General features: G+C 56.3%; 1 protein-coding gene across 2 annotated transcripts in view; it reads left to right on the forward strand.

Annotated features, from left to right (window-relative positions):
- GDPD5 (glycerophosphodiester phosphodiesterase domain containing 5) overlaps positions 1 to 13,953 on the forward strand; it is a 51,935-nt gene extending 37,982 nt beyond the window's left edge. Inside the window, exons 9-17 of one of the 2 annotated variants that reach the window (XM_032853040.1) lie at positions 3,177 to 3,259; positions 4,302 to 4,452; positions 4,966 to 5,184; positions 5,646 to 5,803; positions 6,037 to 6,184; positions 7,424 to 7,506; positions 8,066 to 8,080; positions 10,259 to 10,371; positions 12,953 to 13,953. In XM_032853040.1, the coding sequence (XP_032708931.1) occupies positions 3,177 to 3,259; positions 4,302 to 4,452; positions 4,966 to 5,184; positions 5,646 to 5,803; positions 6,037 to 6,184; positions 7,424 to 7,506; positions 8,066 to 8,080; positions 10,259 to 10,371; positions 12,953 to 13,101 (1,119 nt within the window). In that variant the 3' untranslated portion in view covers positions 13,102 to 13,953. The remainder of the gene's footprint in view (positions 1 to 3,176; positions 3,260 to 4,301; positions 4,453 to 4,965; positions 5,185 to 5,645; positions 5,804 to 6,036; positions 6,185 to 7,423; positions 7,507 to 8,065; positions 8,081 to 10,258; positions 10,372 to 12,952) is intronic. The other variant, XM_032853041.1, reaches the window with a different exon arrangement.
- The last annotated feature ends 479 nt before the right edge of the window (positions 13,954 to 14,432 follow it).

Consider the following 14,432-nt stretch of genomic DNA (forward strand, 5'->3'; position numbering starts at 1 on the left):
GGGTCCAGTTTTGCCCCATGTTGCCTGGGTGTCTCACCAGTCCCCTCTGAGACTTCTGCTACAAAGGATCATGAGCAGAGCTTAAAAGCACAGCCCCCTCAGGTGGGTGGAGCCCAAGATTACAGCCCCTCCTCCATCCAGGACCCAGATCACCCACCCACCTACTCTAGAGGTCCGGGGACAAGCTCATGCCCTGAAGGGGTGGTGTTCAGCCAAAGGGAAGGAGCCGGGTGGCCCCAGCATGGATTTTTTTTTTTAATAGGAAAAATTTCTATTATTTATAGAAGTTGCAAGAATGGTATAAGGAATCCTAGAAAGAAGAATAGTATAATGACTCCAAGACCACATTCAACACTTACCAGTTCTCTTGCCACTCTCGTTTTCTCTATCTCCCTTTTTTCTTTTCTGCAATATTTTTAAGATTTTTAAAAAGATTTATTTTAGGGAACACAAGTAGGAGGGACAGAGGGAGAGGGAGAGACAATCCCAAGCAGATGCCACATTGAGCACTGACGAGATGCAGGGCTCGATCCCACGACCCCAAGATCACCACACGGGCTGAAACCAAGAGTTGGATACTCAACTGACTGCACCACCCAGGGCACCCCTATTTTAAGATTTTTTTTTTTTAACTATATTTATTTAAGCAATCTCTAAACCCAGTGCTGGTTTTGAACTCGTGACCCTGAGCTGCATGCTCAGGACACCTGGGTGGCTCAGTCAGTTGAGCATGGGATTCTTGGTTTTGGGTCAGGTCATGATCTCATGGGTTGTGGGATCAAGCCCTATGCTCTTCCCTCGGCACGGAGTCGGCTTGGGATTCTCTCCCTCTTCCTCTCCCTCTGCTCCTCCCGCCCCACACCCCGTGTTCTCGCTCCATCTCTCAAAAATAAATGAATAAAATCTTTTCAAAAAGAAAGCTTCATGCTCCACAGACCGAGCCAGCCAGGCACCCCTCTGCTGTAATATTTTAAAGCAAATCTCAGCTATCCAGACATCATATTGTTTTGCCTATACATACTTCAGGATGGATCTCTAATCATAAGGACTTTTTTTGTTGTTGTTTTAATATAGTGACAACTACAATGCTGCTGTTACACCCAACCAAATTAATAGTAATTCTTTAATATTATCTTATACTGCACCCATGTTTAGCTTTCCTTTGTTGACTCAAAAGCTCCTTTTTACAGCAGAGTTGTTAACAATCAGGATCCAAACGGGGTCCACATGGCGCATCTGGCTGACACGTCTTCCCATTATCTTCTAGTATATGGTGACCCTCCCCCCATTTATATGTCAAAGAAACGGAGTCATTTCTCCTGTAGTACTTCCCACGTTGTGCCTCTGGCTGATCGCGTCCTCAAGGCGGCTGCAGAATGGCTGGCACACGTGTCTGACACGGCCCCATGTGTCACTGTGCCTGCATGTGTGTTGCGGTCTACACCCGAGTGTGTCACTGCTTCTGGACCCACGCATCTGGGTGTGACAAGCCGGAGTGCACACTGCTGTCTCCGAGAGGGCATCTGTGTGCCCTTGGGTGTATGGACCCGTTTGTGACAGCCACCCCCACATACACATTCCTGACAGCAGAATTCCAGCTGGGCTTAGGCCTGAGGCATGTAGGGATGAAGATTCACCCTGAAAGATTCACACAGGTGTGCTCCTTGGAGCCCTTTTGGGGTCCCCAGGCTGGCCAGGGAGGGCTAAGTTTCCACAGCTCTTTCTCCAGGGGCCAACACCTACCCCAGGGAGACCTGAGTTTACAAAGCCTCTGCCCTTCCCCCTCACTGCCTCTGCTCCCTGGGGTTATTTGTTGCCCCTGCTGTGCTCCTTTGTGTCTCCCCACAGTCTACCTTCTGCAGCTGCAGCCCACAGGGGAGCGCTGGCACCCCTCACAGGGTCACCTGTGAGAGGCCTGGCCGCAGGGCATTTAGAGGCGGGAGGGGCAGGAACTCCACCAAGTCCATGCCTGTCTCTGAAGCCTCGGAGGACCTGTGCCGCCTCCGGGTGGGGCCTCACACAGCCCACCTGACTGGGAGAAGGGAGCCCTGTCCTCCAGAGCTGCTCTGCCCCAAGGAAAGAGGAAGAAAGGAGCTCAGTTAGAGAGACTGCTGCTATCTCTCTTCTCTCCTATGAGCTCGATAACAGCCTGTTTTACAGCTAGAGAAGCCAAGGTGCAGAGGTGAGGTGAGAGGGAAGTGGAATCATTCCTTCTCAGCCCCACAGCCCTTGCTGTACCAGGCTGCCTCCCAGAGGAAGGGGATGTGTTACATGTGGGAGTAGCATGGCCAGAGGGAGAGAAGAAGGACACAAGTGTGTCTTGGTGGGAATGAGACCGGCCCATCCCTTCACTGCCAGACCTCCCTTCCCCTTCCAGCCTGCACTGCTCTGGCTCCTAGTCCAATCCTTGGTATGGTCGTGACCCCCAATGGTGACACAGGGTATGACAGGGTCTTCAGACCAAACAGACTAGGGAGGGAGACTTGGAACTCTGAATCCCAACTTGAAGGACAAGTGAATTCAGAGAACACTGAATATCACCCCCAAGGGGAAAACGGGGAAACTGAGGTCCCTAGGAGAAAGAGTTGCACCAATGGTCACAAAGCTATGGCAGGGCCAGGGCTAGAACCAGAATCTTCTGATGTATATGCTACAGGATTAATAGCAGTCCCTTATTAAGCACTTACTGCATATCAGGCAACATGTTCGGGGCTTATAATCCATGTAACCATCTAGGAGATGGTCTTGTCATGTCTGTACAGATGCAAAAACTGGGCACCCCGTGGAAACTGCCATCCTGAGTACCCCCTCCTCTCCCTCTGGGATCTCCACCCAGACCCCGGGAGTAACCAGGAGGAAACATGGCTTGCAGCTCCAGCCCAAGACTGCCACAAGGCAGAGAGCTGTGTAAGAACCTTCACACCCCCACATTCATGTACATCAACACTAACCACCCCTGCCTCCTCCCCCACCAACAAAACCTGTGAGGCAGGCACGATTTAACAGATGAGGAAATGGAGCCTCAGAGAAGCTGCATGGGTACCCAGGGTCCCGCAGCTACTGCCTGGATGAGCGGGAACTAGAAGCAGGCTTACTCCAGCCTCCCGACACAGAAAGTTCTGCATCAGCTGGGAAGGTGTGTATCAGCTAAATTTTGGCTCTCCTCTCCTGCCCAGCTGGCCCCAGAGCACACGCTGATGTCCTTCCGGAAAGCCCTGGAGCAGAAGCTGTATGGGTTACAGGCTGACGTCACCATCAGGTAGGTGTGGCTGTTGGGAGGACCACAGTCCCCCATCATCCCTGCTGCATCCACATTTGGGACTCTGCTGAACCTCAGGTCCCAGAGCTTCAGAGATGGGAGGGCAGAGGCTTGGATAAGCCACTGAGGGCCCACACCCTGTTTGTGCCAAATGCCAGGATACAAAATAGGGAGACAGACAGGTGCTCATGGTTTAAGCAGAGGTAGGGGAGTGGGATCTAGAGTCCTGCCACAGATGCAGTCGAAGGAGAGACCAGCTGTATGTGGCTCAGCAAGACGGAGCTTGAACACGGGTAAGGGAGATAAGCACACGCAGAGCAAGACAGTCACTGTCATGTTCAAAGACCACATAAAATGATTTCTATGTTCTCAACATGGAGATTGTAAAAGCACCTATTAGTACAAAGGTTGAGAAGAATTCATAGCCATCTCACAACAGAGCTCTGAGAAGGGGAAAGTAGAGGCTACCACGTACAGTTTACACAGGTGGTGCAGTGAGTGAGGGCACCACACGTGTGAGGCTCCGAGTGTAGACACCACAGAACTGTGTGTTCATCACTTTCCAGCAGGTGGTGGTAAGATGCCCTGAGGAAGGGGGCCATGCATACCTCTTCTAAGATACCACATGGGCTGCTGGCAGCCCCAGTGGGATAGAGGAGGGCAGTAGGGGGGAATGTATCCAGGGGGCCTGCATTTGTCCTGTCCTATTATGGCATCACATGGATTGGGTTCTCATCAAGTTCTACCACTTCCCGGGCTAGTGGGCTTAAGCTAGATAATTGCCTTTCCCAGCCTCTGTTTCCCCATTATCAAATGAGGTAGCACCTTTCTGCTACCCCACTCTAACCCTCACAGAAAGCCAGAGGGACTCACCCCATCCACCCTGTGCACAGAGGTAGCCTGAGGCCCAGAAAGTAGCAAAGCCTGCTTGGGGGCTGGTGTATGTGGGTGGGAAGGAGTGTGTGGGGGTTGGGGAGGGATCACTGGCAGGCAGGTGAGGGGCCTGAGTGGACAGTGACGTGGGGATCCCACCTTCCCGCAGCCTGGATGGCGTGCCCTTCCTCATGCACGACAACACCCTACGTCGAACCACCAACGTGGAGCAGGAGTTCCCGGAGCTTGCCCACAGGCCCGCCTCCATGCTCAACTGGACCATCCTGCAGAGGCTCAACGCTGGCCAGTGGTTCCTGAAGGTGTGGCTCTACCTGTCCCAGCCCTAGGCATGGACCACACAGGCGGGACCCCACGGAATGAGGGGGCCGGAGGCGGCCAGCAGCTCAGAGGACCACTAGTCCCCTAGCAGCAGGGACTCGAAGCCAGGCCAGTTAGAGGCCTGCTTGAGCTCCCGCCACTGGAGCCCGGGTGCCATGTGGCGTGGTTGTCACTGCTTGTTCTGGTTCTATCTTCCCCGTCAGAAAAAGTTGACAGCAATGATGAGAGTTAACAGGTAAAAACTGTGACTTTGTCCAACTCCAGAGGGAGACTGGTTCCTATGAAATGCTACTAAAGGAGAATGTGCAGGCGTCTGGGAGAAGTCCCAAGCAAATGACTTCCAGAAAACCGGGGTGGCGTGGATAAGCTAGGGTTGGGGTCTCCTAGACCCCCCACAGGGCCCCAGCTAGCAGGTCGCCTGACCCTGTGCCCCAGCAGCCTCTCAGTGCTGGGGGTGCTGGTGATGTAGCCGTGTGTACCCCTGTCTCTGCCAGACGGACCCCTTCTGGACGGCCAGCTCCCTCTCGCCCTCCGACCACAGGGAGGCACAGAACCAGTCCATCTGCAGCTTGGCGGAGCTCCTGGAGCTGGCCAAGGGCAACGCCACTCTGCTGCTCAACCTGCAAGAACCGCCTCGCGAGCACCCCTACCGCAACAGTTTCCTCAATGCCACGCTGGATGCCCTGCTGCGCTCTGGCTTCCCCCAGCACCAGGTGAGGCCCCCGCCTCCGCTCTGCCCGCCCGGACCTCCACTTCCGCCGAGGCAAGAAGGGGGAGCACACCCCTTGCTGTCCTGACAGGTCAGCCCAGGGCCCAGAGGGAAAAAAGGAAGGCCTTCAGAGTGGACAGCGGGCAGGAGCAGGCTCTCTGGAACACTGCTATTTCCGCATCCTTGCGGCCTCACACTCGGAGATCAGAGAAATCAGAAACCACTTCATGGTAGCACACGGGACTGGTGGCAAGCTGCAGAGTGACATGGATTATCAGTCTTGTGACAGGGGTCCGGAGGGGAGAGCAGTTTCACAGGCTCGGCCGGACCACGTTGTCCCCTGTAGATGCTTATTACACGTGAGCCTCACCCGTGGGGCGCGTCCCATCGCCTTGAACCCTCCCAAGGGCTTTAGGAGGGGTAGACGCTGTAACCCCAAGGGAGGCCGCCTACTCCCGCCTGCAGGTTATGTGGCTGCCCAACTGGCAGAGGCCCTTCGTGCGCAAGGTGGCTCCTGGTTTCCAGCAGACATCAGGCTCCAAGGAGGCGGCCGCCAGCCTGTGGAGAGGCCACATCCAGAGGCTGAACCTGCGCTACACTCAGGTGTCCCGCCAGGAGCTCAGGTGCCCACCCCAGCTCACGCAGTAGGGGTGGGGGTCAGATGCGCTGGGGCTAGTGGTTCAGAGAGTAGAGCTCAAGAGTATCAGGTCTGGGTGTTGTCTGAGCTTGGTCCTCTGGGGATGGAGACTCCTTTCTCGGGGACAGCTATGAGGACAGTGGGTTCATAAAGGGGTCCCATGCTAGGCCTGGAAGCCCCCCTTGGAGGGCTGACCGCCTCTGTCTGCCTGCCCCACAGGGACTACGCGTCCTGGAACCTGAGTGTGAACCTCTACACGGTCAATGCGCCCTGGCTCTTCTCCCTGCTGTGGTGCGCGGGGGTCCCCTCCGTCACGTCCGACAACTCCCACACCCTGTCCCAGGTGCCTTCCCCACTCTGGATCATGGTAAGTTGGGGAATAGTGGGGGGGTCAGCGGGTCCCTTGCGGTGTGTCAAGAGAGCCTGGGGCATGAGGTGGGGGCAGGCTCCACGCTTGGGGCTCTCTGGTGAGGTCTCAAGGGGGGAGCAGCATGGGAGGAGGATTTTCACAACCTCTGGGGTCTGCACTGAGGCTTTAGGGGGTGGGAAGAACCTGGGCTCAGCCCATGGGGAGAACAACATCATTCAACGGCCCTAGAGAAGTAAATTACTACTTGGGGCTTGGGTTTTGGAGATTGATTATGTTGTGTTTTAAAGGAAGGGAAGGCATTAGAAAAAGAGTAACAACAGAACAAGGATAGGGAACATGAAATGCTGTTCTGAGAGTACAGCAAATAAAACCAATTTTTATCTGGCTGAGCAAAGCTCTCCTGACAGGCCTGAGCTCCAGTCCCAGCTCTGCTACTGGGGGCTCGGGGCACCCCTGACCTCCCCGCTGTGCTCCACTGCCACCTCCCCGAGGACGGGATAGCCAATCCAAGGGTCTCGTTATGGCTGAGACAATGTCAGGCTTACTGAACCAAATCTAGGTTATGGACGATGTGTCCATCCACCTGCCCACTGTCCTTACAAACCTCCAAGGGCTCTGCTCAGGACAAGGTGAAGAGACTTACTAGCAGCAGCCGCAGCAATGAGGACACTCGCATTTTCAGGTCACAGGAGCTGACCAACAGCAAGGACTCCAGGCGCAGCCCCGTCCCTCCTCCAGTTTACCTGAGCTCGAGGGCCCGGGAGGCCTGGCCGCACTGGAGGCTTCGCCCACCCTGGCCCCCGGAGGGGGAGCCCCTGCACTCCACACCCTACGGTGACACACGTACTCTGACACCCGCACAGATGCCATACGCCTCTCCACACACACCCCTGCATACCGGCTCATTTACACCTCCACATTTAGCTGTCTGCCTTCCATTTACTCCCCTTCCACTCGGAGCCCCCTTAAACACACAAACCCTCCAAGCTTATTAACACATGCCCCCTTCACCCTGACCACTGTGTCTCTTATGCTACACACACACAGGCCCACAGTGCTCAGAGCCCACACCTACAAAATACTATCTCAAGGCCTCAAGCCCCAAAGCCCCCTCTAGATCCTCCGTAGCCCTTCCCTGATGGTGACATGGGGTCGTCCTCCCCACGGACCCTCAGTCTGGAGGTCTGGTATAAACCAGCCAGGACTGAAAACTGGCCACGGGCCATCTGTCCACAGCCCCCCGATGAGTACTGTCTCATGTGGGTAACCGCGGACCTGATCTCCTTCACGCTCATCATCGGCATCTTCGTGCTTCAGAAGTGAGTGGGCTCTGACCCCCTTGCGTGCCCCACAGACCCAGCCCCTGCCCCAGCGAGGTAACCCTCCTCCTGAGCCCGCAGCCAGGAGAAGCCCTGCCTGGGCAGCCTGTTCAGGGTAGGACTGCCCAGCGGGGCCCCCCAGCCCCTTCTCCTCAGCCAGCATGGGTGGCTTCTGGAATGAGCACCCAGCTGGGAGCCCAGAGCCAGCCTCTGGCCACGACCTGCTCTGTGGACTCTGGCGGGTTGGGGTCCTCTCCGGCTGTGTCCTCCCCTGTTCCCCAGGGTCTGGGCTGTCACCAACACTCAGCACTCAGGTGTGCCATGCTGGAGACCTCCTGCCTGTCAGGGTGGCAGCAGGACGGCGGTGGGCGGTGCTGTCGGGAAGTGGGGTTAGTCCGGGGGAGGGCTTAGGGCCAGGCAGGGGCCCGATCCAGCCACAAACAACTGGCTGTTTTATTCCTGACTGACGTTCTTTCTCTGTCACTCACCGCTCTGATCCGGCGCATGTCCCTCCTCTCTCTCCCCACTCCCCTCTCTGCTGCACTCTGGCCTCTCACAGCTATCACTTGATCAGGTAATTCTGGTTGTGGTCTTCCTCTCCTGCTCCTCTTTCTCCCTCCTCCTCACCATCCCCTTCTCCAGTTCCATCCAAAAACCTGCTGTGCACCAAGCCTATGCCTGGGTCAGGGTCCCTGGTGGGCCACCCTCCCAGAATCCTCCCCTGGTAGCCTGATGCCTCCTGCTGTCCCCTGCACTCCTCTCCCCATCTCACCATGTGTGCGCAGCCTCCCTCTGGTCCCCCTTGCTGTTTCTGTGGATGGAAGGAAGCCAGTGCTTCTTAGCAGGTGGCTGACCTGGCCTCTCTCAGCACCAAAGCAGCTCCCTCCGGGGAGGGACTGTGCCTGGCCACCCCTCCCAAGGCTGGCACTTGCAGGGGCCTTCACTACTGCCCTGAGCAAACCCTACCAAGTTCTGTCTCTCCCTTCCCATCTCTCGGTGTCTCCCCTTGGGCTTTGCCTCTTGAATCGTTGCTTATCTTTCTGTGTGTCTCTAATCTCTCTCACTCCCCATTTCTGCCTCCTACCCGACTCCTCCCGCCTTATACACACAGCCTCCCTGCTTTCCCCTAGGGGAACCCCACAGTGGTTGAGCTTCCTGTCCTAGATGTACCTGGCTGCAGAGACCCTGGCATGACTCCTTCCTCCTGGGCTTACTATGAATTTCCAACATGAGTCCTAGGTCTGGGGATCCAAGCCCCCACCTTGGTCCAAAGCCTTGGCCCTCCTGGTGACGGTTTCCCAAACTGCTCCCTGGCTGAGGGACGTTGCCCAGCGAAGGGACACGTACTGGTCCTTCCTTCATCCTCTCCATCAGCAGATGCCCCCATGTGCTGCTGCTGTGCTGGGCCTCTAGCAAGGAGCCAGGCCTTCACTGTCGGAGCCCCAGGGTGCTAGGGGGCAGCCGAGGTGGCCCAAATCCTGAGATGGACAGGCCAGGCCCGCTCAGTGTCCAGCCAGGGCCATGACACGGTCTTCATGGGGGTCAGGAGAGGACTGACAGAGGAGGGGACCCTGAGGGAGGCCATTTGCTGCAGGCCCCCTTCCTCCACTCATACACTCAACAGATACCCTGGGCACCTGTCACACAGCAGTACTAAGGTTGGCACCAGGGACACTGTGACAAATGAGAGACCCAGTCACTGCCCTCAAGGACATGTAGGGCAGCCAGCCCAGCCAGCCCACAGGCTGCCTTCCCCTCTGCTTCTTGCTTTCCCCTGTCTGCTCTTTTAATTCACCCACCTGCCTGTCCATCTGTCTGTCCATTTCTGCTGTGCTGACCCCATCTGGAAACACCTGATTTCTCATGGAATCTGGGCTCCCCCTCCCACCCCAGCAGGACTCAGTGCCTGGGGGGTTGGGTTCTTGTTTCCAAGCTGACCCCTGCTTCTCTTGGTGGGAGTGGGGGTGGGGGTCCAGTGAATCTTTCGGTCTAGTCCGCAGGAAAAGTCTTAAGTTTGGACACCAGGGATTTGGGGCTGGTTGAGAGGAACTGCAGGGCAAGACCTGTTGAGGCAATACCTGCCCTGGGCTGGGCACAGGACCCCACGTCCCCGGCTCGGCCTGGCCCCTGCATGCCCCGCACAGCCCCATCTCTTGCCCACCAGCCTCCTTTTATTCCCGCCTCCCCACGAGGGAAGAGGCCCCTCCTCCAGGGCTGCTGGAGCAAAGCAGCCAATGGCCCAGACACCCTTGCCTCTGAACCTGTGAAGACAAGGCCCCCACAGCCTCCCCTCCCTCCCTCACTTCCCCTCTGGCTTCACTAGCCTGGCCCTAATGAGGGAGCTGGAGGATACAGCATCTGGGACTCCCTGAGATTGGTGTGTACCCCACAGATGGGTGTCAGAGTCATGCCTGCTAAGCTCTCCCCCAATTTGTCCCATTCAGGGTCTGTGTGCAAATGTGGGCACCTGACACACAACTCCCCAGCCCCAAACAAACCATCTTTGGGGCAAGGGGACCTGATCTTGGGTTCCGGGGACAAGGGGGAGGCTGGAGAGCCCTGGCTGAGAGTCAGTAGACTCCAATTCAAGCCCTATAGCTCTCCCCTCATCTGGGCCTCTGTTTCCCCATCTGTAGTCAGACAAGAGTCTTGCTGGTCTCTCAGGCCAAATCCAGATAGGCTCTGGGACTGGACAGGACCCTGCTCCAGGGAAGGGTGGGAAAGGACCTGTGCCCGTGGGCCATCTCTGCAGGTGGCGCCTGGGAGGCATACGGAGCTACAACCCTGAGCAGATCATGCTGAGTGCTGCAGTGCATCGGACCAGCCGGGACGTCAGCATCATGAAGGAGAAGCTCATCTTCTCAGGTAGGCAGCCCTGCAAGTTGAGGCAGGCCGTGGGCTGGGTTACCTCCAGCCCCCAACGTGCACACACACCTGCACGTGACACATATAGGCAGGAACACAGCATGGACACACATCTGCGCCCCTGGCTTCACAGACACAGAGAGAAGCGCACACCCCTCCTCGTGGTCATCAGCTCCAGACCCTGTGGCTGTCAGCCCCACGGGTGGTGGGCAGGGTGACATGCAGTGGGGGTGGGGGGGGGCTGCTTTTATGGCTCACCTCCCTCCGCTGGTTTATACACCGTAAATATTGATTTTTCACTCTTGCTGGCTGCCAGTCCCCATTGACATTCCAGTCTGATGGAAGAGGGAGCTGTATAAATAAATACATAGAAAACTGTGTGCCACTAGAGCTCTAACAGGCATGCTGAGCCAGAGTGGGGTACAGAAGAGAGTGGTCAGAGCTCTCTGGGGCAGTGAGGGTCTCGGGGCCCACTTTGCAGGGTGACCTAGCTGGAATAGGAAGGATGCACAGGAGGAGCCTGGGTGGTGGGTTGGAGGTGAAGGATGACTGAGCAGAGGAAAGGAAGGGTACTTGGGCAGGAACAGCCAATGTTCAGAGGTAGTGAGGGGCTATGGCTTACTGGGGTACCAAGAACTATCCACCATTCCATATGGCATGAGGGGTGGCCTCATGCTCGCTTACCCCAGCATGGCACTAGGGAAGCACTCGGGCCTCACCCTGAAAGCAGAGTGGGGTCATGGGCATGTCTGTCCTTGATACAGTAGGGCCGTAACAAGCACCACAAGCTGGGTGGCTTAACCAACAGAAATTTATTGTCTCCGTTCTGGAGGCTGGAAGTCCAAAATCAAGGTGTTGGCAGGGTCGCTTAATTCTGAGGGCCATGGGAGAAGGATCTGGTCCTTCTCTCCTTGACTTGTGGGTGGTCCTCTTTGTGTTGACATGGTGTTCTCCCAGTATGCATCTATGTGTCCAAATCTCCCCTCTTTATAAGGACACCAGGCAGACTGGACTGGGGCCCACCTTAATGGCTTCATCTTAACCAATTACCATCTGCAACAACCTTATTCTCAAAGTCACATTCTGGCAGTACTGGGGGTTAGGACTTCAACCTATGATTTTGGGAGAGAACACAATTCCACCTATAACAAGTATGGATGGTGGACAAGAGGGGGAAGCTGGAGGCAAAGAAACCAGTAACTCGGGAGAGACTGAATGTGGGAACAGAGAGGAGAGGAGAGATTTGAGGAATATTTAGAAGCCAGATGGGCTGGGGTTCAAATCCCAGCTCTGTCCCCAACTAGACAGGTGAACGAGAGCATGTTGGCGTCAGACTCTGTAAAAGGGACTGGCACTCCTTCACAGCGTGCTTGACAGTTAGAACCACGCCTGGCCCAGAGGTATGCTCGGTAACCACTGTCTGAATGAATGACACCCCAGTGGGGGTGACTGATTTGGGGGCTGGTTCCCAGGACTGTGTGAACATCCACTCATTCATTCACCCCTTTATTTATTCATTCCTTCAACAGATAAACTCGTCACTGTGTTAGGTGCCTAGGAGTCCTAGATTCTTGCCTATGGGGCACTTGTATTCTCCTGCCTTGGCTCAAAAGGAGCTTCCCTGAGCACTAAGGCTGGGTTGGAGTGCCTCTCCTCGTGGCCTGCAGCCCTCTAGCCACACTGGGGAGCTCCTGGGACGAGGGGCCAAAGGCACCCACCTGAGGTGCCCAGGCTCCTATAGCCTGGCCCAGATTAGTCAGAAGGGGCAGGGAGAAAGAACAGAAAAAACAGGCCAGCCCCTAGACCTGGCAGGTTCTGCACCTCCAGGCCCCCCATCCTTCAGTGCCAAAGGCCATTCATTGAGCACCTTCTGAGGGCAGACTCAGGCCAGCCACAGTCCTCCCCCACCCTGCCCACTCCAGGCTGAAAAGTCCTTTACAGAGACCCTCAGCCTCCCCTCCCCTCAGGGTGGGCTCAGCTCTACTCAGCAGACCTTTTCTGAGCCTCTGTTCTATGCCCAGTGCTGTACTAGACAGCAAGACACAGATGCCCAGACCTCCCCCCTGTACTGCATGTACTCCGGCTAGTGGGGTCACAGGTAGGGACCATAGAGGAGGTGATGGGGCAGGGGGAAAGAGGAGCTGGGGGGGCCATGAGGAGGCTCCATTCCAGCTTGAGGGGGCTCAGGGAAGGCTTTTAGGAGGTGGTAGTAACAGAGATGAGAACAACTGAACCAGATTTTAAGAAAAGGAGGTATTGACAGGGAGGTCACTCTCAGGAGAGGGGCCAATGTGTACAAAGGCCCTGAGTAGAATAAACTCACGGGCACAAAGGTCAGGAGGGGACAGATGGTTTTCTGGGGCTGGAAGGCGGAACAGCAGAGGAGAGGAGACTGAGTGTCTGCAGAGTCCAAGGATGGCCCTGAAAGCCAACTCAGCAGCAGACCCAAGCCCAGTGATCTCATCAGCCTCCAAGTGCCTGACCAGGGCTTGCTGAGGGGTACTCTTCCCACTGCATCTGCCAGCCATCCTCATTGACCCCACTCTCCCCACTCCCGTTCTGCCTCCCTCTGACCCCACAGAGATCAGCGACGGCATGGAGGTCTCCGATGAGCTCTCTGGGTGCTCAGACCACAGTTACGACACATACACCACCAGTGCTTCCACCCCTGCGGATCACCGAAGGAGTGGCAGCCACACCAAGACTCTCACGGACCGGAGTGGGCGTTAGCTGAAACCCTGTCTGTCCCAGCCTGAACCTAACGTGGAGATCAGGGAACCCATAAGAGCTGGCAGAAGCATGTCTGCATGGGGAGTGCCCTGGGAGCTGGCTCCACCGCCTCCTCATTGGCTCCAGCCCTCTGTCAGCCATGGCCTCCCCTGGGGGGGGCTCCCCTCTCTCCTGAGGCCCACTTGGGTCAGGACTCCAACCTCGCAGATGCCCCTGCAGGCCTGGGGCTCCTTCTGGAAAGTTTGGGGCCTGGGGCCTGGCCCTCCCCTGGAGGCCTTCCCTTATATCCTGATCTGGAAGATTGCTGAGTCACTGGGCTATGCCCTGGCCCCTGTGGCAGCTGAGAATGTGGATGTCCACATGTCTATGCTCAGAGGCAACTGACTTCTGCATGTCTCCTGCCTTGAGGGCCTGGGCTAGGCCTCTGTCCCCAGCAGCTCTGTTCTTCATGTCAGTCTCAAAAGCACAAGGATTTTCAGCCCAGGAGGAAAGCCTGCTGCAGTGGTGGAGAAACTCCTCCCCAACCGGCCTCATACCACCACTGGCCCTGCCCTGGGAGAAGGACCGAGCCAAGTCCCCAGGAGCAGCTAGAGATGGCCAGAAGAGTAAGCTTAAGGCTACTTTTACAAACCCTGACCTAAGTTTCCAGCAGGTCTCTAGGGCAGAGAGGCACAGAGACCCAAGAGATCCACAGACTGACACAACCTCAGGTTTCCGCATCAGTGGCCACAGGGCAGTGGTCACGTGGGAATAGTGTTCTAGGCATGGCCAACGGTGGGCATGTGCCCAAGGAGGTCTATAGCAGAGCGAGCCTGAGGGCCTTGGCCAATATGATTAAAGCTGCCATCTTGACATGTGTCGTCTCTGAATGGTCTGTGGGAGGGAAGGGATAGGGTTTGCTGGGTTTGGGATTCAGTTTGAGGCCAATGATTTGAGGAAGCATTCTCAGAAATGAATGGAAGAGCACAGGGTGTTTGGACCCCTACCCAGCATCACCAGGACACCGTGACTTCATGAACAGCCTTGGGGTTGGGTTCTAGAATCCCCATATTGTGGTGGGGGGAGACGGTCCTGGAGTGGTAAAGTGACCATCCAAAGTCACACAGCTTAGTATGGGCAAAGCCAGAAGCCCACCTGAGCTCTGGCCCCAGAGTGGATGCATGGCCTCTGTAACCAGCCAGAATGGCAAGGCAGATGGGGAGGTTTCCTGGGTCTGATATAGGGCTGGGTGGCGGAACTAGCAGGTCCCCTCACAGCCACATGGAGGCTTTCTGAGGTGCTTCCAAGAGATTTATCTCTTCTCCAAATAGGGGTCTTCTGGATAGAATTCT

This window comes from Lontra canadensis, unplaced genomic scaffold (assembly GCF_010015895.1).
Source record: "Lontra canadensis isolate GAN:19392208 unplaced genomic scaffold, GSC_riverotter_1.0 scaffold7, whole genome shotgun sequence".
In the NCBI taxonomy this organism is placed as follows: domain Eukaryota; kingdom Metazoa; phylum Chordata; class Mammalia; order Carnivora; family Mustelidae; genus Lontra; species Lontra canadensis.